The sequence below is a fragment of the Mandrillus leucophaeus genome, unplaced genomic scaffold (assembly GCF_000951045.1).
Source record: "Mandrillus leucophaeus isolate KB7577 unplaced genomic scaffold, Mleu.le_1.0 Scaffold384, whole genome shotgun sequence".
Lineage (NCBI taxonomy): Eukaryota > Metazoa > Chordata > Mammalia > Primates > Cercopithecidae > Mandrillus > Mandrillus leucophaeus.
The window spans coordinates 70,899-97,628 of NW_012104076.1; the positions used below are offsets into that span (position 1 = coordinate 70,899).

Genomic DNA, 26,730 nt, shown 5'->3' on the forward strand with positions numbered 1-26,730 from the left:
ATAATCTCCCTCTGATTGTGGGGGAAAGTATGGATATGTGTGATGAAATATACTAAATCCGACAGACTTTAAGAAGAGCTAAGTCTCAATCCTTCTGGGTCTCAATACCCATTTCTTAAAGTTATACTTATCCGCAAAGCTACCCTAGAACTGGGTCACAGTGTTATCTAGAAAGCATAGCTAGATTGACTCTGACACAGTGTATCTTACATTACACTTTTCTTTATTGTATATGGTCTACCTACTTCCAAAAGGAACTGCAGGTTCCTTTAAATGACAACTTTCAGTTCCTGGCACTTGCAAACTGCTTAAAGTTTGGCTCCCTGCAAGGCCCCATAGAGAGGAGCAGGCGGATCTAATTGAATCACAGTTTGTGGTTCTGCTGTACTCCAACCAACAAATGTAGACAGACCATAATCAGTCACATACATAATTGAGGGTTCTAAAATATCATTTTGTCTGAAGAAAAGCCCAATGAAACATGTAAAAATAAGATTTTGGATAAATTAACTTTGACATTTGACTAATATATTATCTCAAAAATAATTCTACAGGAATCATTTGATGAAAACAATATATAATCCATATTGGTTTAATTATGAAATTTTGACTAAACGAAACTTAAGAAACGAGCCAACATTTTACTCATCTCTCTAGAGGCATCTCCTTATTACTCACCTTGATCTCTTTCATGCCATGTTCGACTTCCAGCAGCTGGTGAATTGGGAGAGGGGTAAAAGTCTCCTGTAGGACTTGGTTCCATATTTTCATCTATGGATATAGTTTTGGGTCTTTTGCTGTTAAAATATGGCAATAGTTATATTAATGGGATTTCTGGGAAGATGTGTACATTTGAAAGTAAATGATCTGAGAAGATCCTTACTGTGAAAATTTTCAAAAGCACAAGCAATAGTATCTCAGAATACTTACATACGCCCCCACCAATATCCTATAAAGCAGATAATTATGAAATTATGACTATAAATGTGAATTTTTTCTTTTTTTGTTTGTTTTTGAGATAGGGTCTCACTCTGTTGTCCAGGCTGGAGTGCAGTTGCATGACCACAACTCACTGCAGCCTCAAGCTCCTGGGCTCAAGCGATCCTCCTACCACAGCCTCCCAAATAGTTAGAAACACATACACATGCCACCAAGCCTTGCAAATTTAAAAATTTGTTTGTAGAGAGGGAGTTGTCCAGGCTGGTCTTGAACTCCTAGGTTCAAGTGATCCTCCTGCCTGGGCCTTCCAAAGTACCGGGAATCCAGATGTGAGTCACTGTGCCCAGTGAATATTTCTTCTTTAATTAAATAAAAAAAATCTTATTCACACCTATCTGGCAAAACCTTTTAAAAAATCTTCAAAATTAGCTTTTTGCAGCAATCATAACCATAATGTTATAGGATTCCAGCATTGAAACTGACCTCAAAAATCATATTCATAAACCAATCCCCTTGTTTTTACAAATGGGGAGACACATTTGGAGAGACTCAGTGGATTGTCCAGGGCAAGTGAATGGAAGCAGTCAGACATAAGGTAAGGATGTCTGACTTCCAGAGGTGCGCTCTTTCCACTGCACTGTGCTTCCAAGCCCTTGAATCATGTATATGTATGTCTGAGTACATTTGTAGATACTCATGATTAATATTTGACTCACAATTCTCAGAGTATTAACATGATGTAGAAGATGGCAATTTCTATCCATGCTAAGCTTAGTTTCTTACCAAAGTATCCAAAGTTAGACCTTACATTTTAACTCTCTTTTAAATCTAATTCTCTCATCTATGAGTCAGCAGAAAATTTGTTTGAAAAACTTAAAATGGGGAACAAATTATATGCATAAGGAAGTAAGAGAGAAATGTTTTTTAAACCTTGCTTATTCTGAAAGACAGTATCTTATATAATGTAGTTATGAAGAAAGATCTGTGTTGACAACATACTGACTTAGCAGATAAAATTTAAAAATTACTACTCACATTTTAAATTTAGAAAAACCAAAGCATTTTTAAGACTTTGATATGTCAGAGACTATTTTAATGATAATAAACCAAATTATCTTGCTACATAATTTAACTATATGAAAATGGTTTAACAAGAACTGATATAAAATTGATCTTAGTTTATAAACATACAAATATGCCCAGTCCCTAATTAATTCAAATTCAATGAACTTTCACTACCGACAATAGTTTAGGAAAATAAATACACAGGTATGCTTTTGTTTTTAAAAAGTTCACATTGTAAAATGAGTGTTTTGCTCTAGAATTCATGTATGCTGTTGCATTTAATTACACATATATTTAATGCTCTAGGAATGAGATGGGTCTCGAAGACCTAGCTCAAATTAAAAAAAAAAAAAACAATACATCTGTAATCTCTATTTACCCTGACTGACAATTACAATGAGATCAGTAAAAAAAATGAGAATGTTAACAGAGAAGTCAAAAGCAAAGAGAACTCTCTCTAGCTGACCCCCAACATAGACTGGTTAAACCAAATCTCAGGGAAGGTAATATTTTCATTGGTAACAGAGTGTTAATTAAATTAGTCAAAAAAATCAGCTAATTGAAGAACTTGGCAAACTGTGGTCTTTAATTTTAAGGCTAGGTAAATGACACATTTTATTTTTTATGTTTCATTATCCTAAGCTTAGATGTAATATTTGGATAAAAGTTACCAGGAATCAGTTATAAACCAGATATCACTGCCACAGCAACATCATTTTTAAAGTCATCGAAATATTTTGTTAACTTGCAGCATTTTAGTATTTCCTACAACAGGACAAAAATCATATTAATATATTTTCCTAGTTACCTGTCCCCCTGAAAAAGATTTTTAAAACTGCTGTGTAAAACAATTACATTTAATTTGTACCAGCCAAATAAATTTAACCAGGAAAGATTAAAAATCTGTGTACTACCAGCAAAAATTATTTCCCATCTCTCTTTACTTACCTACCTATCTATCTGCCTATCATCCACCTACCGACCTATGTGTGTATCAACTGAGAATATGAGCAGCCCTTCTTTCAGTTACCTGCTTGGAGGAGAAGACAGCGACCTCTGAAGATTGACCCCCGAGTTCATGTCATGATAGTATGGTTGGCTTGGGATTTCTCCAATTGGGAAGTTGACTCCAGTTCCCTGGGTGATGGGTGCTGAGGAATAAGACAAAGAAGCATTGGGAATGACATTCTTATTTCTGACCTCTATTCAAATGCAATAATCAAGAATCTTCCATGCCTCTGGTCAAAGATAGAGAGAACTTTCTTCACCTTAAGCCTCTAATACCCACCATACAACCTGGATAGGACTTGAAAACTTGCTTACCTTAGCAACGTTCAAGCTTGGACATTTGAGGCAATCAGATTATAATTATTGGTTACCAATTTCCCTAATCCTATTCCTCAACCTTCTTTACTCACTCCTTTATATTAGCTGACATTACATCTGTCACTCTGCTAGCTACAAACGCCTTGGAGAAAACAGAATATATGAGTCCTATCACTCAGCAACACCAAACAAGCTGCTTTGCACTACTTAGGCTCTCAAAAATCAAATAATTGTCAAATAAACATAGAACCGTTTCACCAAAAAAATAGCAAAAATTATTTTTCACAGCCTCCTAGTTAGAATATAATAATAATTATTAATATCACGACTTCTAATCCACTCAAATAGTAATGTTGATATTATTATAGAATAATAATTTTTGGTTTGTAAGACAAAGGATAAATGCTTCAGGTGATGGATACCCCATTTACCCTGATGTGATTATTATGCATTGTATGTCTTTATCAAAATATCTCATGATATTTTGTATAATTACATCTGTTCAAATTTGTTTAATTTAATTTTAGATATCGTGAACAAATCTGTGAGGCAGCATATTGTGTTAGAATCAGCAGAGTCTTGAGAGATAAATAGCCTTTTAGTTTAAACTCCCTCTGTACTTATAAGCTATGTGCCCTAGTTTCCTAACTGTAAAATGGGAGTAATAACAACCTGACACGTATGATTATTTTGAGGATGACATGAAACAGGTAGTGATAAGAGCCTAGTGTATGTATAACAGGTGCTCAACGATTGTGAGTTCCCTTCCTTCTTTGCTTTCTCCTCCAAACTTCCTCCTTGGTAGACTCGAATGGTTAGCAAAGATGAACAGTTCAAACTTGTTAAAAGCAGAGGAAGAGGTATAAATGAACCTGTCTGCTGAAAATATGTTCATTCAACAAATTATGGACTGTGTCCATTGCTGGCAGGTGTTGGCTGCAATGGGTACAAAATAGTCTCAAATATTGCCCTTAATAAAAATATTGGGCAACAAGCTGGGTAAGTAAAACATTCATGCGAAACATACAAATACCAAAACACATGAAAATGAAACTGTCCAAATTAATGACATGATCCAAAAGTGCTGTCGAATTTCAAGGGAAAAATAATCCAATAGCAGCATGAATTGTCCAAGAAGTCTGTGAAAAGCCATGGCTGGCACTGGACTTTGGAGAATGAGTAAGAGATTAGAGGAAGGTCATTCTAAACAGGGACTGCTGCAGAAGTAAAATCATAGGTAGAGACAATGTGCAAAGTGGAGACCAGGCAGGTCGGTGTCAAAGAACTGCTTAAGAATAGTTTCTATTTCTTTACCTGTCTTAATCAGCCCTTCAAAAGCTCAAATGAAAGTGCACTCTGGGGCTTTGCAACAAAATTCTAGAGCCCCTGAGATTCACTCTAAGCATACGTGGTCTACTTAATCGCCTCCTCCCTCCCAATTGCCTCAAGTTGAGTATAAAATTCCAAAGAGACTGCAGATTTTTATGGAATTTTTCTTACCCATCATTTTTAATGAATATTCTAAATGTGTTCACTATCCTTTGAATTGTATTTTAATATTAGGCAGGCTAAGATTAACTTAAAATATTTTTAAGAAAGTAAATTAGGAGGTACAAGCTTTATCACAGAGAAGTGACCAAGGAACACAAAAGGAACAGCTCTCTTTCCTGACTAAAACTTAAATACATCAGTATATACATGATTCGTATCAGCTCCAAACTTCTGGAGTATCTATTGGTCTTCTGATAGATTGTTCATATTATATAATACACTGTAACATCCTTTACACGGAAAATATTTGTATCCAATGAGTAACTATGCCTGATGGCTTGAATTATTTGGACAGCTAAAATGTAGCTATGTCTGTTGTGGCTTGAGGCACAACAAAGGTTAAAAAAAAGTGAGGTAAGAAATCCCACAGTAACCACATGTTTTATCATTTATTATTAGAAGCATGTTCTATATGACACTGGAAGTGGGGTACATGCTAGAAGGAGGTATTTCAGGGGCTCAATTGAAGTAAACAATCTGTCTGGCTTCCCATCACAGTAATGGATACAATCATAGACCTGAGTTACTAACAGGAAACTTAGAGGTTCTCCCTTATATAAACTATTTTCAATTTATTAAGCTCATACAATATTTAGGCAAAGATTTATAGTTTCTATTGAATACATATGGCTCCATGGTTAACGTAATTTGCTTACCCATAAATCAACTAGATGTAATTTGTAGTAAATGATAATTTTAAAATCTTCAGAAATTTTGTTTTTTTCTAAATTTTGTTCCAGAAGGATTACTCCAGAGTGTCAAGACAGCAATAAAAACGACAAATACAGCATGTTCTCACTCATACATGGGAGCTTAAAAAGTTGATCTCATGGAAGGGGTTGTCAGAGGTGGGGGAGGGTGGGGAGGTGGGGAGATGAAGAGAGATTGGTTAATGGGTAAAAACATACAGTTGTGATAGATAGAAAGAATAATTTGCAATATTTGATAGCACAGCAGGGTGACTATAGTTAACAATATACCACATATTTCAAAATAGCAAGAAAAGAAGATTTGAAACATTCCCAACATGAAGAAATGACAAATGTTTCAGATGACAGATATCCTAAATAGCCTGATTTAATCATTATACATTGTATGCATGGATCCAAAGATCACATGGATTCCATAAATATGTACACATACTATGTTTTAATTTTGTAAAGATAGCAATAAAATAATTTGTCTACAGATTTATGCATGAGCACTGTAAAAATTTAGTATGTATTGTGACACTAAATGGGAGATTACAGAAAGGAAAGTAGATTAACAATAAACATGGCCAAAGCACTAAAACAACACACATGGAAATTATTTAATGACAAAGAGAGTGTGTGAGAACAGCAAGTCTCAGTCAGATATTCCTGTTTAAGAGCCTCTGGAAGAACTTACATCAGATGCAAAGATCAGTGTTAGCGCCTCTCCCAGGGAGCTACAAGAAGGCTGAAAGCTGCAAATCATGTTTAAGAGGTTGCCAATATCCTCTTAGAAATGAAGCACCAAAGAACCTCAGATTCTAAGGGTTAGAGGCCAACCTTTAATCTCCTTTATTGTTCTCCTCACTCCAAAAGCTGATCCTAAATCAACTTTTAAGATGGAGATAATATCATTCAACAGAGAGCTCACTATCCTAATGCTGAATAGCTTCATTAGCTAAAGTCAACATACACATCAGTGGGTCGTAAGATTGTAAAACTCTAGAGGACTGAAAACACTAGAATACTGTAAACCCTCAAGAAGTCAGACTTTGTGATACACACATAAGTATTGTGCTGAAGTTTATGTTTACTTAGCAAGCCTTTATTTCATAAATAATGAAGTTTAATTGTGTAAACAAAGATTATGATGTGGCTATATTAAAACACTTAGGAGGATAACTTATCAGGCCTTTCAGAGACACCTATTTACATATGGAGGAGAAAATAAATGTTTGCTGAATAAATTATCTAATGAATATAGATAATTAATGTGCTAATTACAAATCAGTAATGTTTGTTATAACAAATAACCTAAAAATCTCCAGGATATGACTTTATAAGTTAAGAATGAATGAATGAAGTATATTAAATTTACCTTGGTTTTAAACTGTTCTAGAAAGATAATTTTCATCTTTAATGTTTGAAATTCAGATTTTTCAAAATATCTGTCTGGGCTTTTGAAGGTTCTAATGTAGTTCTCCTTTGACAGTCCTTAGCATAGCATTACCTATAATGAGGTACTAAATAAATATTTTCTGACAGCTGACTCTACTGCCCTTCTCCTAAGAAGGATGAAAATACACCACTGAACTTGAACTCAGAGAAGTACGAATTTAAGAAAATAATTTCATAAGCCTCCTAACTGTAGCAGCATAAGACTTTCTGCTAAAGAACAGTGTGGGGAAAACACACACACCCCTTCAGGTATCCCCTGTCTTACCTGATGCTACAAAGTGCTACAGATAAGTCAGGCATATTTCTTCCCAAATTAACAATGAAAACTTTCAAATGTTGGATACCTTTGGATATCACATATTCATCTGGAAAAACACATTAAGGCACATTGCCCTGGACAATCTCCTTGCCCATCGAATACATACCCTGGGGCTACCGGAATACAGGATATTTGTGTTTCTTCTCCTACACTGTCACCAAGTAAAAAGACCCATGAGAGAAGTCTTTTGGGCATATATTTATCTACTCCAGAATTATACCAGAAAGGATAAACTACTTACGGTTTTAAACGTTCATGTATATCACTCCCTGCTATACATGCTATTTGCACTGTTCACTTTAGAAATGTGAGCTATTTGAGGAACTATGGTTCAAAAGCCAGTCAGTGATAGCTTGGAGATTCCTTTACTGAATAACAAGACTTTAAAACACTGCTTATTCTTATCCTCAGTAACTCGCTTACTCTGTTCTTTCTGGATCATCATAATTCTTATTCATGACCTCTAAATTTGACCCAAATGAGAAACACAACTTAGGCAAGTTTCAGAGTGTGACTACATCATTTGAATAACATCATTCCAAAGTGTGATGCATTCTATCAAAATATCAGGTGAAACTATATCCTTCAAAGTCACATAAATAAGCTAAATCAGTGAAGAGAGTATGACGAAAGGAGTCATCTCCTTTAACATAATTAGTACATACAGATCTGCATCTTGGATATGTTTGTACATGCTAGTAATAAGTAAAAGAGTTAATCAAGGTAACATCTCCTTTGCTTAGGTACCCTGCCAGGTGAGCTTACCCTAGAAAAATCTGATCCAACCTGCCAAGAATGGTGTCTCAGGTGAAGTGGCCAGTTAAAACAATTGGACATTGTTTTGGATAACAATGCTTTCTATCTATATCCAACTACAATCTGCAAAGTTAATTTCTGCATCCCTCTACACTCTGCACGTTAGTGTGTATATCCTGTACATCTCCAACCCCCACCAAAATGTTAGTAAAATGAAAAAGCACTTATCTACAGGAAACTTATGTGGGTTATCATAACAACATAGAGTACATTTAATTAATCACACTTCCTTTGGTATAAATGGCCATCTATGGTCATGCAGAGAACAGTGAATTAAATGAATACCAATAACATGGCAATCAGAAAAAAAACAAAATTATTTTTGTACAACAAAAAGTTTTGATGATTTCAATGCAAACATTTTAGAAAATCAAGCAAAATATATTCAGTTATTATTTCATCAAAAGTTTTAAGATTTTAAAATTCAAATGTTCCTAATACGTGGTCACTTTTTATACTATATTTAAGGTTCAAAATATAAAGTATTTTAAATCATATTGCATGCTTAAGTAGTAAGAAAACAATTTACTTACTTCTGGATACTCTTACAAGTTCTGATACATTGAAGACTCCAGATTTTACAAAACTATCCTCAAGGTATCCTAAAAATAAACATTAAAGGAAAAATGATCAACATAAGCAGACAGCAAAAATAAATGATTATGCACTAGAATTTAAGTGTTTTAAAGCCAAAGGTTTGAACAAAAACCAAATATGCTTACAATACAGACTTTAAAAAATAACTCTTATGAATGCAAATTAGGTTTGTTTAAACAAAAATAAAAAGTTTAGATACCAAATAATCTCTTAGGAAAACTTTTTCTTCCCTTTGTAAAAGTACAGGGTTATTGATGCGGTTTGATTTGCCATAGCCCATGCATACAGAATGGTCTGTGGGCTCTCAGTGAATGCTTTTGACTCAGTAGCACCTGGTAGACTAAAGTGAAAAATGAAAGAAAGGAAAAGGAAACCACAACCACAATTAGCACCTTGCTGGAATAACGTCAAAGATCTCTTAAAACCACTGTTCTTTTGTAAAACCTTCTCTGATTAAAGAAAAGAGAGCTGCTATTACCAGCACCCCCACCCTTGTTCCAGGGTCACTAATAACATAAAAAGCAGAACTTGTATATACAGCAAATACAGAACTTTGCATTGACCTATTTCTGGGCATCTTTAATATATGTTGCATGATTTCACTGCTTTCCTCACCCTTGCTACTATTCCACTGGACTCCTTTTATTTCAAGAATCAGACACTTTTTCTGGCAAATGGTGGTGAATCTAGGCCTCTGGGAATGCCACATGACCCTTAAGTCACACCTGGACAGAGGGCACAGTGGCCATGGAGCCTGCTTATTAGCTGGTCTAACTATGTCCAAAACCAGAGACAAGAACTCCCACAAACAGCAGTAACCCTGCACCCAGTCCACCCCATTCTCATTTATGTTAAGGAAGTGTAATGAGTGTGTGTAAGGAGGGAGGGAATACCTTATGGGGGGAGGTTATAGCCTAATTGCTTCTGTCCCAGGGAGAGAATAAGTTTGAAAATCCTCAGAATTGAAATACTTCTGAGAAACAAACAAACAAAACTAGATTCCAAGAACTGGCAATTTGACTGGATTTTATATAAAGCTTTAGGGCTGACCAAGGAATTAGATTCAGTTCAAAGATGTGAGGCTTGGGTAGTGTAGCAACGTGGAGCACTGAAATCAAAGAGCTGAGATTTGAATTCTAGCCACGGATTACCAGTTATGAAGTCTCGGGTAGGTTATTAGTCCTCTTTTTGCCTCAGATTCCTCACTTACAAATTAGAGACAATAAAAATCACCTATCTTACAGAGCTGTTACTAAGGGAGATAAAAATATAAACCCCATAGTAAACACTGGTTAAAACATTACCAATAAATTAAGATGGGCCAGTGGAACCTGTGATCAGTCATACACCGAATTATGCACACTGGCCTCCAGACAGTCCAAAATGATCCGTAAATCTTTATTCAGAAAATTTACCAGAACAAAAGGCACCACACTGCTTTTCAACCATACATAGCATGAAAAGACAGAAAATCATTCAATTAGCATATATGTTTCACTGCTGTGAACTGAGGAGCCATTGATGTTTGACATCCACCCACCCACCTTTAGAAACAGAATGAAAGAAGGAGTGAGAGGAAATTGTAAGATCTCAGTAGGGGATAAAACAGGTGCCACATTAAGTCATTACTCTAAAAAATACACATACATTTTTAAGAGTGTTATAACAAAATGTCCCAATTTAATGCACTTCTATTTTAAGAAACTCTTATTTCTTGAGCAATTAATTTTTACCAGGTTAAATTCATTTCAGTAATTATTGAGAAACTTCTATGTAACAGTCACTGGACAAGGTGCTAAAAGTCACGAATACAAAAAAAGGACATTGACTGCCTTGCCGGTTGGGGAAAGAGATGTTTTTGACTCTTCTGGACCACTGTAACTTACCATCATATAGAAAGATTTCTGTTGCTTTTGCTATTGCTTATAGTTCATTATATTTTATTTTATGTAGGGTAAACTTAATAAAGTAAATATATTAAGTACAAAAACCTTCTTTATTTTGGGAGGCTGTGGTGCGTGGATCACAAGGTCAGGAGTTTGAGACCAGCCTGGCCAATATGGTGAAAACCCATCTCGACTAAAAATACAAAAATTAGCCAGGCGTGGTGGCGGGCACCTGTAGTCTCAGCTACTCAGGAAGCTGAGGCAGGAGAATCGCTTGAACTCAGAAGGCAAAGGTTGCAGTGAACCGAGAGGAGCCACTGCACTCCAGCCTAAGCAATATAGCAAGACTCCATCTCAAAACAAAACAAAAAACAAAACAAAAAAAAACCACTTCCCTTATCATGACCACAGCTCATATACTTAACTAGTCACAGAAGATTATTTTTCATCACCCAGTTGTACTCTGTAAATGCCTACCTTCATATCTTCCTCCTGCAGTTCCCTGCGATGAGACGGTCCTCTTTCTACACACTCTAGTCTCATCCTTCAAAAATCCAACCCAACCACCACCCACTCTGTAAACTGCTCCTCCACCTCCTTCTCCCACCCAGTGGCCCAGCCAGAAATCTCTTTCCTCTGTACTTGCATAGCTCCTGCTTTGGACTAATTTTATACTTTGTACTTTCAGATTTTCTGAGAGATCTGTTTTCAAGTCTTGCAGTCATTGCTGGATTATCAGCTCCTTTAGTTAGGGAAGTGACTGGGTTTTGTTCATCTCTTTATCTTCCTTAATGACTAACTCATTGCCTATATATAGAGTAAGTACTAAATAAACACAGAACAAAATTCTAAAATTCAACTTTAAAAACAGTGTCACACATTAACATCTTAGTCATTTTATTACAGTGTAGATACAGATGGTTTAAGATTCATGGATAATTATACTAACTTTTGTTATTCCCTAGAACTTATTTGCTGAAGAGTGTATTTAGGCTTTCGGGTCACATGAGAAAGAGTAATGATTAGGGTCAGATTATATCTCTTACTTTGTTGTGTACTAATGTGTAATGTTAGGCATTTATACAAAGTAAAAACCAAGGAACTGGAAGTGTTTAAATAGTAAGAGCCACAAAATACTTGTTCAATAAATCGATGAATAAATGATGAACATTTCAATGTGTTTACATAAACTATATCAGATGTAATACATAATAACATTGCAATATGTATGTGTAATCTGAAGTTCATTTCCTTATTACTCCAATGAGGAGTCAGAGATCCATTTACTCCTAAGTCATGACCATTAAGATGGACTGGGGTGTGAGCCTGCTGAAAGCCAAATCATGAAGAAGGGATAAGCAAGCTCAAGGCCAATTCTAACAGTGGGAAGACAGTCAGGCAGTCAAACATAGACAATACAATGACTATTGTAGCTATTCACAGAAAAAAAGAAGACAATTCAGAATGTAGCAGGGTGTTTCTCCACTCCTCACCCCCAACTCCCCAGGTTCTAAGAAATTGGAATCTACAGAAACAATGGAAAGAGGTAGTTTACGGAAACTATGAAAAGCATTGGAAATATATCAGAACTTCTTTGGAACCTACTGGATAAAATGCAAAACACCACACACGTCCCATTGGGCTCTAGTCCTGCATGGAGCCCAGTGAGACTTTAGTGGAGGAAGGTTTCTTGAGGATGAGTGGTGATGCCTATTAACCATGTACCTGTGGGAACAGAGACAGGTGAGAATCAGGTAAGAGGGATAGTCTGGGAGGAGCACCTGAACCAGATGGCTGCCACCTTCATACATCTCTGCAGGCAGCACAGCCTTTGCAATGGACAGACATTTCCCAAGACATGGTAGAGTGAAAAAGAAATCATGGATGAAATAGTACTCAGATACTTAAAATAGTACTTGGATACCTACTAGTGCTTACTCATTAGCATACAGAAGACAATACTTGAGGGCTATGGCAAAATAACTGGGAGGATTTTGCAATGAGTCAGGGGTCCTGCAGTAGGATAAGGGGTGAGACTCAGTAAAATATCAGGTTATCTGCTGCTAGCATAACCCCATCTGTAACCTCCAGGGTACTGGGGCCTTTCAGGAACATGTTTTTCACGTTTCACAGACCACCGTAAATCGAAATAGCTGATACAACAGCTAAAGATCTTAAAGCAATTTGGAGACATTTGTATAGTAAATTCCCTTCGTCTACCAAAGGAAATATGAGCATCTCTGAGGCAGAGCAGCTGCTTAATGGTTACAGAGCAATATTACACAACAGCTTAATCCAGGAAGAAAAGAACAACTCTGCGTTTGTGTGATGCTGTATTTACACTACATGTGTGCTTTTTAAAAAAATAAAATTGAGTAGGAAATAAAGACTTCTACAAACTGAAAAGTCTCAAAGGCAATATCAAATTATATTATTTTACTTCTTTTTTATTTTTCTCTGACAAAAGCAACAGTAAATCACTACTCAGAAGTTAATATACTGTTTAACCTCCTTTACAAACAATAACAGAGGGACACAATGGCATATCTAACTGTTAATATCTCAAATTATAATCAGCACCATTTGAATGTTAAACAACATTTACATAGAAAATCCAAAGGAAGACTGATAATGCTCATTTTTACAGTCTACTGTGTTCTATTCTTGAAATTAAAAAAAAAGAAGCCACAGAAAGCAGTTATTAAATTCATGAAAGCTGTCTTCAAGTATTTGAAGGACTATTAATGTAGATGGTGGATTTGACTTATTCTGCATAGTTCCAGGAGCTGTTTTTTGGCTCAATAAACAGATTTGTCATTCAATGGGAACAGGCCTAAAAAGGCAAGTGATATTTTGCAAAGGTAACATAACCAATATATTCCCAACTACTGTGTTGACCTTCACAAGTAGGCATTAACTTCACATTCACAATTATCTTATAAAATATGTCATATTAGTGGTGTTGCCATTTTACAGATGAGGAAACTTTTATCTTACAGAGATAGTTTCTCAGTGGCTATAAAGACTCCCACTGGATATAAAAATTCTTGCTTTGTGAAGGAAATCCGCTCCCCCCCCAAAAAAAAAAAACAGAAAAAAAGAAAAAAGCACCTCAAAAGCCATTGCAACCCTCAAATTCTCCCTTCTTACACAGCTGTTTTCCTATGTTAATTTTCTTGCATTATTAGTTTTCTTGCATTGTTCATTTGGAGAACAAACAGGTGGATATAAGACATCTATAGGCTTTTTCCAGCCCTATGATTGCAATTGTTCACTTTCTGCAACAGAGTTTAAAAGAAGGCTTAATTCTTTTTGTAAAGGGACAAGAAGAGATTACTTTATACTAGCTCTTTGCCAGTTTTCATATAACTTCAGATACCACAATTAACCCATTAGTAATTTTCTGGTGGTGGTGTTTATGACACATAGCTCTATCTTCAGTTTCTAAACTGACTTGAAGTATCCATGGTTAAAGTTTGAAACGGTGATTATAAAATAGAAATATTAATCATTGCAAAGATAGTGATTTTCTTCACAGAGATTAAATCTCAGCCTATAGTCCAGGTTGACATTCTAATATTAATTTAGAATTAAGTATATCTCTCAATATGAAATGTAAACCCATGATGATGATTTATGTGATCTGGGAGGGAGTCAGAAATTTTCCAACTGTAACACACCCTGATAGTGCTATATTTTTTCCATATTTCCTTCCAGTCCTTTAAACTTTTTCCTGCATATATATATAAATAAAATATGCGTGTGCTTATAAAATCAATATCAAATTTAAATACACTTGTATCCAGCTTTTTTCCTATTAATGTTGTATCTATCCTTTTAGATAAAGTTTTTCAAAAGCATGATTTTTATGACTATACATTGCATGGCTGTATCATACTTTATATTAACCATTCCATTGTTTGGCATTTTAGGTTATTTCCCAATTTTTAAAACACAATAAACAAATAGCACTGTAATTAACATCCTAATACACAAATCTTTGTCAGCAATTCTCATGATTTCCTTAGGCTGGAGTTCCCAGAATTAGAATTACGGGGTCAAAGAACATAAACTCTTTTAAAACTCGTGGTAAAAACTGTCAAGCAGCTTTCTACAAAGTTGTTTTGCCGACTTATACTCCTTAGGGCAAGCTGTGAGCATGTCCATCTCACAATCCTGCTGCCAGAATTACATATTAGTAGGGATTTATTTTTAACTGTGGCAAGTTGATAGGGAAAAAAGGCCATTACATTAATGTTACAACTTTTGTTTATTTTAATAAAATGGACTCATTTCAGATATATGTGCATATTTCTTTCAACAGAACATTAAAAAACAGAACATTTGAAAAAAATCAGAACATTCATAAATACACAAACATTAAAAATATGTAAAATAGAAATTGTGCTAGCAGGAATTTTTTTCCTAATATCAATGAGATTGCATCTACAGTTTCACAATTCATAATGTTGGCTATGAATTTATCACTGATTGTTTTCTCATTATCTGAAAAAGTACTCACTTATTCCTAGTTTTCTCAGATTTTTAAAAAGTTTTCTGATGAGAATGGCTATTGAATATTTTCAAATTCTTTTTTGGCATTAGTAGAGATTATCCGTTTTTTTTCTAACAACATTTATTGGTGTTATATATTACTGGACTCTTAGATTTAAGTATCTTTACTTATGCATGGAAGATAGTTCTTTTAATTTACTGTTGAACTGGTTTGCTCAGTTTCTTCTAATATTTCTACAGGTAGTTGGAAAACTTCTATGGCAACTTTTGTATTTTATTGGTCAAGTTTTTATACCAGGAATATATACATGCTTCATATAATGGTTCTGATGATGGTCCAACATGTTTTATGCTCTGGAACAAAACAAAATATTATTTCATAAAAAGTTCTTGAATGTTTGGAAAATTTTACTAGTAATATCATCTTCCTTGAATCTGTTGCAGAGAAGACTCTTAGATAACTCTGAATCGTGAATACTATTCTAAACTTTTGCTTTCTAATGTTGAGATAATTTTATTATATATTTTCCAAAAAAAATCAATTTTTCAGATTTCTAAATTTATTAGCACCGATATTTTATAGTTTACTAAGTGGGCTATGTTCATTTTTATGGCATAATAAAATTAAACGTATGCCCTCTTATCTTTTTAATGGATGTGGAAGGTATGCCTCTCTCCAACGGCATTAAAGCATTCTAGTTAAAAAGGCAGCCCTAGGGCAAGACTATTGCCATTTACTATGTAAACCTAAGGCAAGCTGTCTAACTCTTCTACACATCACATTTCTCTTCCCTAAAATATAAGTAATAATCATAGTACCGATGAGTAGATACGAAAATTGCATGTTGTTTTCAAATAATAGTAAAGCAGACATTTCAAGAGCAGGAAAGGAAAAAGTAGAACAGCCAAATCAGCAAAGAGAAAAGAAAACACAATAAATAAAGCAATCAAGGCAGCAAAAATAATAAAAGAGGAAGTAAAAATATATAACAGATATGAAGTAAAATAGAAGGGGTAAAATAAAATACATAAATCATTGCAATAAATGTATATGGACTGAATTTTCCCATGAAGGGAGTTTAGGTCAACTGAAAAAAAAACAAAATTCAACTGTTTTCAAGAAACACACCTAACACAAAATAATAACAACAACAAAAAGTTGTAAATAAATGGGTAGGCAAAGAGAAATCAGGCAAATTCAAACAAAAAGGAAGCAGTGTCAATTAGCAACGGTTAAGAGAAAACTTAAGCTGAATTACAAGAAAGATAATTATAAATGGATAAAAGGCACAATAAAGAAGATAAATCATAAACCCCATATGCACCAAAAATTATTATGAAGAAATACATTCTATTAAAATACAAGAAACTTTATAAAAAATAAAGTCACAGTGATAATTTTTACTATTAATGTATCTTTTTAAGAATTGAACATGACTATTAGACAAAGACTAACTTCATATCATTTAAATACAAATTATATTTTACTGATATGTTCATGGAACTTCTAAAAAATCGATCATGTTCTTGACCAAAGAGGCAACTTTAACAAATCCCTAAAAGTACAGACTTTTAAGGCCATACTGTCTCATCTTTGGCAAATAAAAGTAAATAATAAAAAATGACTAAATTATCTCAACTACCTAGAAATTAAGAAAATAAACCATGAACCAAAGAGAAAAATCAAAAGGGAAATTATAAACTATCTAAAAAGCAATGAGAAGAAAAAGAAGGAACCCACTACTTACCATAAAAGAAAGAACAGCATCACAACACCCCCCAAAAAATTAAAAAGATGAAATTAAACATAAAAGCTGAAATTAACAGAATAAAGAAATATTTAAAATAATAAATAAAACAAATGATTCTCTAAAACGACCAGCAAGACAGAAAAACCATTGGCATGCCTGATTAAGGGAAGAAGAGAAAGTAAAAATATACAAGTACAGTCATGAATGGCTTAATGACAGGGACACACTCGGAGAAATGTGTCAATAGGCAATTTCATGGTTGTATGAACATCACAAAGTGTACTTACACAAACCTAGATGGTATAACCTACTACACACCTAGGCTGTATGTATGGAATTGCCTATAGCTCCTAGGCTACAAACCTATACAGCATACTACTGTACTGACACCATAGGCAATTGTACGACAATGGTAAGTATGTGTGTATCTAAACATATATGAATGCAGCAAAGGTACCACAAAAATATCATAATCTTATGGGACCACTGTCATATGTAATCTGTCTTCAACTGACCTATCATGATGGGGTGCATGACTATACAAATACAAAAAGAAGACATAACCATAGAAATCAAATACATTAAAAGAATTATGAGAGAATAACACATACAACTTATTGACCACACTTTGAAAACTTAAGCGGGCAATTATTAGTAACATAAAAGTAACCAAAATTGAGCAGAGAAATGGAAAACCTGAGTGGACTGATTACCCTAGTGAAGTGGTTGCCAAATTTGCTGAACATTGGAACCATCTGGGATCCTTGAAAGCAGTTTATGTTGGGCTTCCAACCCCAGCTATTCTGATTTAATTGATACGGGGTGAGACCTGGACCTGAGAACCCTTTTAAAAGTTTCCCCAAGTGATTTAAATGTGCAGTAAAGTTTGGGAATCACTATGACACCACATTCAGAATGTGGTTCCAGAGCCATTAGCACTGGCATAACTGGGGAGCTTATTAGAAGTGAAGAATAGGCTGTACCCCAGACCCTCAGAATCAGAATCCACAGCTTAATAAGATCTGCAGTGATTCCTACGTGTACTTAAAAATGTGACAATCCTAGAACATACTAGAAATATGAGTAAAGAACTACCTTTGAAAACAGCACCAGGTCCAGGTGGGTGCACAACTGGATTTTATGTATCCTTTATCTAGCCTTTGGGTTCCAATGTTATTTACACTCTCCCAGGCCTTCGGAAATAATGACAAACTTCCTCATGAAGAATGCTTTCTTATCAGCCTCTATGAGGCCAGTAAAACTTGAATACCTAAATTTGTAGCCTCCTTCATTGAAACAAAACAATGAACCAACCAATGAAAGATCAAGCACACAAGTAAATGTGACTTCCAGATGCCTAAATAAAATACCAAATTGAATATAGCAATATTATCAAAAGAACAATACACTATTATCATTGGGGTTTATTCCATGAATCAGTGCAGCTCACTATGAGAAAAGCTATCATTACGATAGAGAAAAAAGTCATATGATCATATCAAGATGCTGAAAATGTACTTGACACCAAGAGGCTGGCTTACCTAATAATAAATCTAAGCACAAACAGAGACAAAGCAAACAATACAGACTCTTCAGCAAAATTTAGAACAATAAATTGTTCCAAAAGGGGAACACTAGTCTGCCATTCCTATTTTCCCAATCTCTCCAGCCTCATCCTCTTTGCAGCCCTTAAAAATGTCATCTGGAAATAAACTAGTCACAAAAAGACAAGTACTGTATAATTCCACTTACGTGAGATATCTAGGGTAGTCAAACTCATAGAAACAAAGTCACATGGTGGTTGCCAGAGGCCGGGGACAGTAGGGAATGGAGAGCTGTTATTTAACAGGTATTGAGTTTCAGTTTTGCAAGATGAAAAGTTTCTGGAGATTGGTTGCACAACAACGTGAATATATTTCACACTACTGTATTATACACTTAAAAATGGTTAAGATGACAAATTTTACGTTATGTGTATTTCACTAAAATTTAAAAATGTAGTCTAAAATTTTGGACCCAGATTGTTACCATATTCTTGTTTACATATATTCAAGAACAACCTTTTACATTGACATTTATGTCTGTCATCTTATTTATAATAATTACTTGGTCATAATTCTCATCTTAATTGTTACTATTCTCATGATTAGTCTATATATCTGTATTTTTATTTATATATCTATGGTTATACTTTCCTGTTCTTAATTTTTTATTGAATCATCACATTGCCAGTCTTGGGTTTTCAAGTAAAATTTTTACAAATAAAATGAGGAACTCTATTTTTCCATACCATGAGTAATAAAGAATATATTTCCATTGCCTTCGACTGAAGGTGAAGCTCTTTGAATGAAAAAAAAAATGTTTTTTTCATCACAATTTCAAGTATTCTCCACTGTCTCCTGGTATTTAATGTCGATAAAAGGAAATATAGAAGAAGTAACTTGTTTTTCATCCAGGATGAAGAAAATTTCAAAATTTCAAATTTTTCTTCATCCATGAAATGTACAAATTTCAACATGATATATTTAGATACAAGCCTCTCATTATGTGGCTGGAATAGCATTAGTCATTTTGATCTGCACAGATAACTTTTAGCTCATCAAATTTTTCTCCATTTGTCTTTGATCCTACATTCTCCGATTTCTCCACAATGAACACCTAAATAAACCTCGAGTTTTCTATTCTCCCATCATCAACGCTTCTCTCATCATCTTAACCTCTGTGTTTCCTCTGCTTCTGGAGCGTATCTTGGGGTTGTCCTCTGTATCAATGCTTCTTTCCACAGGATCAGTGCTGTTTCTTACTCCGCCGATGCAATTTTAACGCTATGAAAGCAATTTAGTTTTTCTTGATATTCTTCCTTATCTCACATAATACCATATTTATTGAAGCTATTCTTTTGTAGGTTCACTTTTCATATAAGTCTTCTGAGTAATCAAATTGTTTTCTCTGGAATTTTTTTCTAGTTTTTTATTTTCAAAGATATGTCCTTGAAGATCTTGATCATATCCCATTTCCCTTGTTCCTCCATATTTTCTCACCAAGGGCATATTGTTGTGTGTGTGTGGTTTTCCCCCCTTTTTAACATACTCGGTAATGTAAACTAATTGGAAGTGACAGAAAACAGATCAAGAAGTCATCTGAAGATCAGCGTAAAGGAAAGAATGAATTTCAAAGCAGTCAGAGGAAACCTTTGAGATTAGTGGAAACATCATCATCCTTGAGTGTGGTGCTGATTTCATGAGTATATGCATATGTCAAAACTGGCTGCCTGGGGTGACTCATGCCTGTAATCCCAGCACTCTACAAGGCCGAGGCAGGTGGATCACTTGAGTCCAGGAGTTTGAGACCAGCCTGGGCAACATGGTGAAACCCTGTGTCTACTAAAAATACATAGCATGGTAGTATGCGCCTGTAGTGCCAGCTGCTCAGGAGGCTGAGGCACAAGAATTGCTTAAACCCGAGAAGCAGGGGTTGCAGTGAGCCAAGATCACACCACTGCACTCCAGACTGGGCAACAGTGAGATGCTGTCTCAACAAAACAAAACAAACAAACAAACACATATGTCAAAAGTCATCTAACTGTACACTATATATATGCAATTTATTGTATGCTATTATACCTCAATAAAGTTAGCAAGTGACCTATAAAGAGTGGTTTCCAAATTTTCAGAAAGTGCTATTTCTACAGCACAAGAAGAATCACAAGCGAATCAGAAACATTCAGTGTAATCAGGAATATTTTTGAAGGTATGAATTACAACAATCAGGTATTTTTTTTGCAGCTTCTAGAAAGTTATCTTACCAGGTTCCTCATTCATGGTCAAGTGAACTCTAACTACATTATAGTATATTCCCTAGTAAACAAAAGCACAAAAGCAGCAACCAGGACTTCTCTATAGCTTATCAAACTGGGAGAAGAGAAACTCTATCCACCTGAGACTACTATTCTGAATCAGCAATTATATTGGAGTGCTACAATTCTCAGTCAGATACCTCTCTATAAAATTCATCATCAGTATGCTACATAAGATGAGGAGCTCAGAAAAATCTTACAAATAATCATGTCTAGGATGTGGTCTACCTACAGGGCATAAAAGGATCACTGTAAGTATCTCCGCAGAAGTACCTGCTTTTTCTAGGCCTAGGTCAGGTTCTGAGTATGGGAATGATCCCACACACTGCAAGAACAGGTTATTTATTTAGTCTATTACTGGTCTAAGCCTCTGCTTCATAAATCTTGGACACTGTCTACAGCTAGGCATTGCCTTGGATGATAGGTATACAAAAAAGAAGAATGCAATACTCACCCAAAGGGGCTCAGAATTCATTAAGGGGAGTAGATATGAAAATAGAGATAAAACACTGCACTAAATGCTACTACTGTAAAACAGCACTGCACAGAGGCTCTGAAGAAGTCTCACTGAGGAGGTGACAAGGGAGTACGAGCATTCCAGGCAGAGAAACAAAATGAGCAAAGACACAAAGAAGAAGCACATGGCTAACGCTAAAGGCATGGTCCATGTGTGCAATGGACAAATCATGAAGGGTTATATTGTATGTCATGCTAACAAGCTAGGCTTAGCCTAGAGTGGAGACCTTGGAAGCATATAAGGAGGTGAATGAAATAATCAGATTTGCACATAACCACAGACCTGCAATGGATATATCAGAGGGATTAAGAAATGAGGCAAGATATCAGCTACAGAGATTAGGAAATGATTAAAATGATGTATGCGAGCTAAAGAGGCAGAGTGTAAATGTTTTTAAAGAGTTACTAAGATTCAGCATCAATTATCTTCTTTATAAAACATTTTGCCCCTCTCATCAGCGGCCTGAGCCTCTGTATTCATTCCTCTGTTCCTTCTACATTCTTTCTCCCAAAAGCTCACAGGTACTCCCTTCTTCACCTGTCAACATTATATAAGGTAACATTATTCATGTGGGCTATTTTTGGGTATCAATTTGGACATGGTAAGCATAAAATGGCAGAATACTTTATCACGTCCCAACAGAAATGCTCATCTTCTAGTTCTTCCTTACTTATTTAGAAAACACTGCTCTGCTTAGAAAGTACTTCAATTCAGAAAATGACAGCAGTCCAAAGGACCAAATTTTAAAATGAAAAATCCGTTGCATTGAAAACATTGCTGCAAAGTACACAATGGAGCCAGCATCTTACCATTCATCATGTCACTGTTCGTTTCATGATATTAACAAGTGGAAGTGATGACTTTAATGATAAGATCAAATCTGAAAGTCAAGTGGTTTTCCTGTCTTCTTCCTGCTGAATACTGCAGGAACATAGATACGTGCAAGGTATAGAGCACTGGGCAAGGGGAAGATATGTCTAGTGGAATCAGGAATGAAAATATCACAGCAAAAACAAGAATTTGGCCCTAGTTTTATTATATAAAATAAAATGAAAGAGGGTAAGGTCCCTAGAGAGCAGAATGTAAGTCAAAAGACCCCAAAAAGATTTGTAACAACTTTGAAAACCAAAACCTGACCATTCTTTCTTAAATTCTTCTTTGATCAATGACATTATCAAGCAAAAGCTAAGAGTCAGCTAGGTGTGGTGGTTCACGCCTGTAATCCCAGCACTTGAGGAGGCCGGGGCAGGCAGATGACATAAGGTCAGTAGCTCAAGACCAGCCTGGCCAACATGGCGAAACCCCATCTCTCCTAAAACTACAAAAATTAGCCGGACATGGCCCATGCCTGTAGTCCCAGCTACTCAGGAGGCTGAGGCAGAAGAACTGCTTGAACCTGGGAGGCAAAAGTTGCAGTGAACTGAGATCACGCCACTGCACTCCGGCCTGGGCGACAGAGCAAGACTCTGTCTCAAACAAACAAACAAATAACAGTCAAATTAACATACAAAAGTACTTGTTTAAATTATTTGTAACCGAGATACGCTTTCAAAGTCACACAGAAGGAAAGAAAAATTGAGATTTCAGTAGGAGATTTGTCTAAGATCTTTAAATCACATCCTTTAATCCTATAAGGTAGAAAAAGATTAAAACTCAGGTAGTTAGATACATATCTACTTAATATTTTATTCTGTTTGCAATATATTACTAAAGAATTGTATGCTCTTTTTAAACATTATGCTTAAATATGCAAGTGGGAGTTGCCTTAGAGCCTGGACAGTTTAGCCCAGCAAACTTAACTTCTGCAAAGTTCAGTGATTTTAACAAGCCTAGAGCAAGTCCACTATATTTGTGATATAAAACAATCCCGGCTTTCCATCTGTGAGGCAGAAAATGCTTTGCATTATTAAATTGTAGCTGTATGTGGCAAAAGCAGATCTTGTAAATATGGAGAGGGAAAGAATTTAAATTGAGAGGAAACTTTAGATGCAGGAGGTCACTGTAAAAGGAACATGAGGCCAGGCATGGTTGGCTCATGCCTATAATTCCAACACTTTGGGAGGCTGAGGTGGGAGGATCACTTCAGCCCAGGAGCTGGAGACCAACCCAGGCAACATAGCAAGGCTCTGTTTCTACAGAAAATTTAAAAATCAGCTGGGCATGGTGACACATGCCTGTTGTCCCAGCTACTTGAGAGGTTTGAGGTGAGAAGACTGTCTGAACCCAGGATGCAGGCTGCAATGAGCCGTGACCATGCCACTGCACTCCAGCCTGGGCAACAGGGCGAGACTCCATCGGGGCGGGGGGAAGAGGGGAGTTACATGAGATACTTGGGTAAAAGCAATCACTAAAATACTGCCGAGAGCAGCAGATACAGTCACAATCTCACCTAGAGGAATTTATGACTGAGATCTCTTTTCACATGAGGATTCTGACCCTCCCTTAAGGTGAACCTAGACATTCAACTAAGAAAAATACAGGTTATAGCAATAGCCTTTAAAATTTAGCAAATTACAACCTATTTATGTGCAAGCCCTCTCGGAAGTTTTCTGGAACTAGGCGAAGTATTAATTAAGTGCCTACATCAATATATTAAAATTTTACTTGGATTCTGTGTTACCTTATGACACCATTTCAGATAACACACAAGACCTTAAAATATTGTTGTAAAGTTAAGGAAAATTTGAACTAACTGTATCCCATGAACGAGTCCTTTCTCTGACAGCAATGTGAAAGGAGAGCACTGTGTTGAAATTAACTCTTCTCCCATTCTTTCTTTCTCTGACCTGTATATTAATACAATTCATGAAATACAAATCTGACTTGCTGAAAAACCCCTGATGACTCACTACTTAAGAACCTATATTCTATATCATGGCTTTAAATGGTGCTCAACATCAGACACTAAGTTCCCTTCCTTTCCCCTTCTTCCATGTGAAATGCTCTTTCCTCTGCTAGGACTATATCCACCCTACAGCCTCTTGTTTGTCTTTTATATCCAAACTGTTCCACGCATCTTATCATATTCCCTGGGAAGGGGTAGACATCTCTGACTCCACTATGACTGCTCCTTTAAATATAAACCTGTGTGCACATATCTCTTGCCCAGTAGGCAGTCACATTTTTTAAAGGTTTGTCTTCAATTTCAGGCAAGAAATAGTATTCAGAGGTCAAATAAGGGTAATGGTAACTGAGAGGTGAAAGTAAATTCAAGAGACCTTTCTAAGCAGAATATGAATGAATATTTGGAGGATAAGGAAGAAAAAGGGTTCCTGGGAAAGAAATCAGGAGCAACTCTAACCAAGGGTGTCTGGATAGGATTCTGGTGACTCCAGGATATCTTAAAAAGGGAAAAAGCAAAAACAAAGAAAACAAAAAACCCAAGTCTGGTTAAAGAAAATAAATTTAATTTTGGAAATGTTATATTTGAGTTAACCATGAGACATCTAGGGAAACATGTCCAAAAAGTAGTTGGACACTTAGGTCTAAACCATTAGGAGAGAAAGCTATTTCAAAGGCATACATCTAGGAGAAAAAGTAAATATATATTAAAAATTGCAAGGTACTGAAAACACAGAGAATTAAAGACAAATATCTGATTAAGAAGACAGAAGAAATCACCACACGCAATTTTTTAGAATAGGAAGGTTCCTGGATTACCAGGAAAGGTCCTGTTTTCAGAAGCATGGGCAAAGTTTTAAACAGAGCCTGGCCAACTAAATCAAATAAATACTCAGGAACATGGAAGCAAGAACAGAACGGAAAGAAACCACTGGTCAAGGATTGAATGAGAATCATTTCAGTGGGGAGAAAAGCTCAGGAGAAATCAAGATGGAATTTCAGGGGAAATCAAGATGAGATTTTGACATCCTTCATGTCATGTTACGAAGAAGAGAGCGATGAGACACTTGGTTGAAGGGGCTTGTCTGAATGAGGAGCAAAAGATATATAGGTCTTAAAATAAGAAATAAGTTGGCAGATAGGAATCAGTGAAATAAGAGGCAGAGTAAGAGGGCTAGGAAAAGTAAAGGACAGATACAGAACTTTCAATAGACACGGAAAGTTGATGGCTTCATAAAGTAGAAACACCATGGAAAGGAAAAGAGGAAAAAAATTTATACAATGTTAATACAAGCTTCTACAAAATAAATTCTTGGTAGGAAAAAAGTAATCTCTAAAGATACATTTGTACCCGTTCTCATGTCAATACTGAGATTTATGTAACAAAAGTCACTCCACCTTTCCTTTTATGCCAATAGGCTTACAACAACATTTGCTTTCTAAAAATTACAATTCTATTTCATCATGAGACTTGAAAGCATCTGTTTCTTTTGCCTTCTTTATAAAATCTCTAACATTCTATTCTTATGCATCTTCTGTAACTTGGGTATGTCATCTTAAGCCTTTAGAGAAGAGCAGTATAAAAATTCAACACTTTTTTTTGTTTGTTTGTTTTTGAGACAGAGTGTCACTCTGTCACCCAAGCTGGAGTGCAATGGTATGGTCTCGGCCCACTGCAACCTCTGCCTCCTGGGTTCAAGCGATTCTCCTGCCTCAGCCTCCCAAGAAGCTGGGACAACAGGCAAGTGCCACCATACTCGGCTAATTTTTGTATTTTTAGTAGAGACGGGGTTTCACTATGTTGGCCAGGCTGGTCTCAAACTCCTGACCTTGTGATCTGCCTGCCTCAGGCTCCCAAAGTGCTGGGATTACAATTCAACACATTTCTATCTGGTTCCACATCAAATGATACTTTCTGCAGGAAGCCTTCTTGATCAAACTCGCTGGAAGAGAAAGTAGAATGAAGAAACCCCTCACTTTTATCAAGCACCTGCTATCTGTCAGGTGTGCTTCCCTATCTGATCCTCACAACTGGCATGAACACAATTGACTGCACAGAGCAGTTGGCTGACTTGCTCACTCTCCTGATGACCCTTACAATCATTCAAGGGAAAATTTTAATTCCAAAGTTCATGCTCTTTTCACTCCACCATGCCACCTACAAGGGCAGGAAACAGTGTTTCACAACTTTGAACTCCTACAACACCTGCGTTGTAATACTAATATTTAGTCTTTATCTTAAATATAAATACATATGCAATATATATTTCATATATTATAATTATGTATATATTATTTTGTATATTTTATGAACAAAAACATTTGGGAAAAGCAAGGTTCATGTGTAACTCACATTTTTATCTTCTCCAGTATCTAGCCGAATGTGATGCATACAATAGATGCTCAATAAATATCTGTTGGCTGAAAAATCTACCTATAAACAGCTCTTTCTGAATTGTTCATGGTTCTTGGTGTAAAATGGTGTGTATTTTACACAGGGCAAACGGCTGTCTCTGCTTCTAATGTTGAGCTGACTCAAATGTAGTATTTAATTGTTAACTCAGCAATCATTAGGCAATGAATGTTATTTGTTATCTCATA

General features: G+C 35.7%; 1 protein-coding gene across 9 annotated transcripts in view; it reads right to left on the minus strand.

The window, feature by feature from the left end:
* NFIB (nuclear factor I/B) overlaps positions 1 to 26,730 on the minus strand; it is a 334,278-nt gene that overhangs the window by 63,684 nt on the left and 243,864 nt on the right. For all 9 annotated transcript variants that reach the window (XM_011990845.1, XM_011990840.1, XM_011990847.1 and 6 more), the window contains 3 exons: positions 8,700 to 8,768; positions 3,035 to 3,155; positions 679 to 797 (listed from right to left, as the gene is read on the minus strand). In XM_011990845.1, coding sequence (XP_011846235.1) covers positions 679 to 797; positions 3,035 to 3,155; positions 8,700 to 8,768 — 309 coding nt within the window. The remainder of the gene's footprint in view (positions 1 to 678; positions 798 to 3,034; positions 3,156 to 8,699; positions 8,769 to 26,730) is intronic.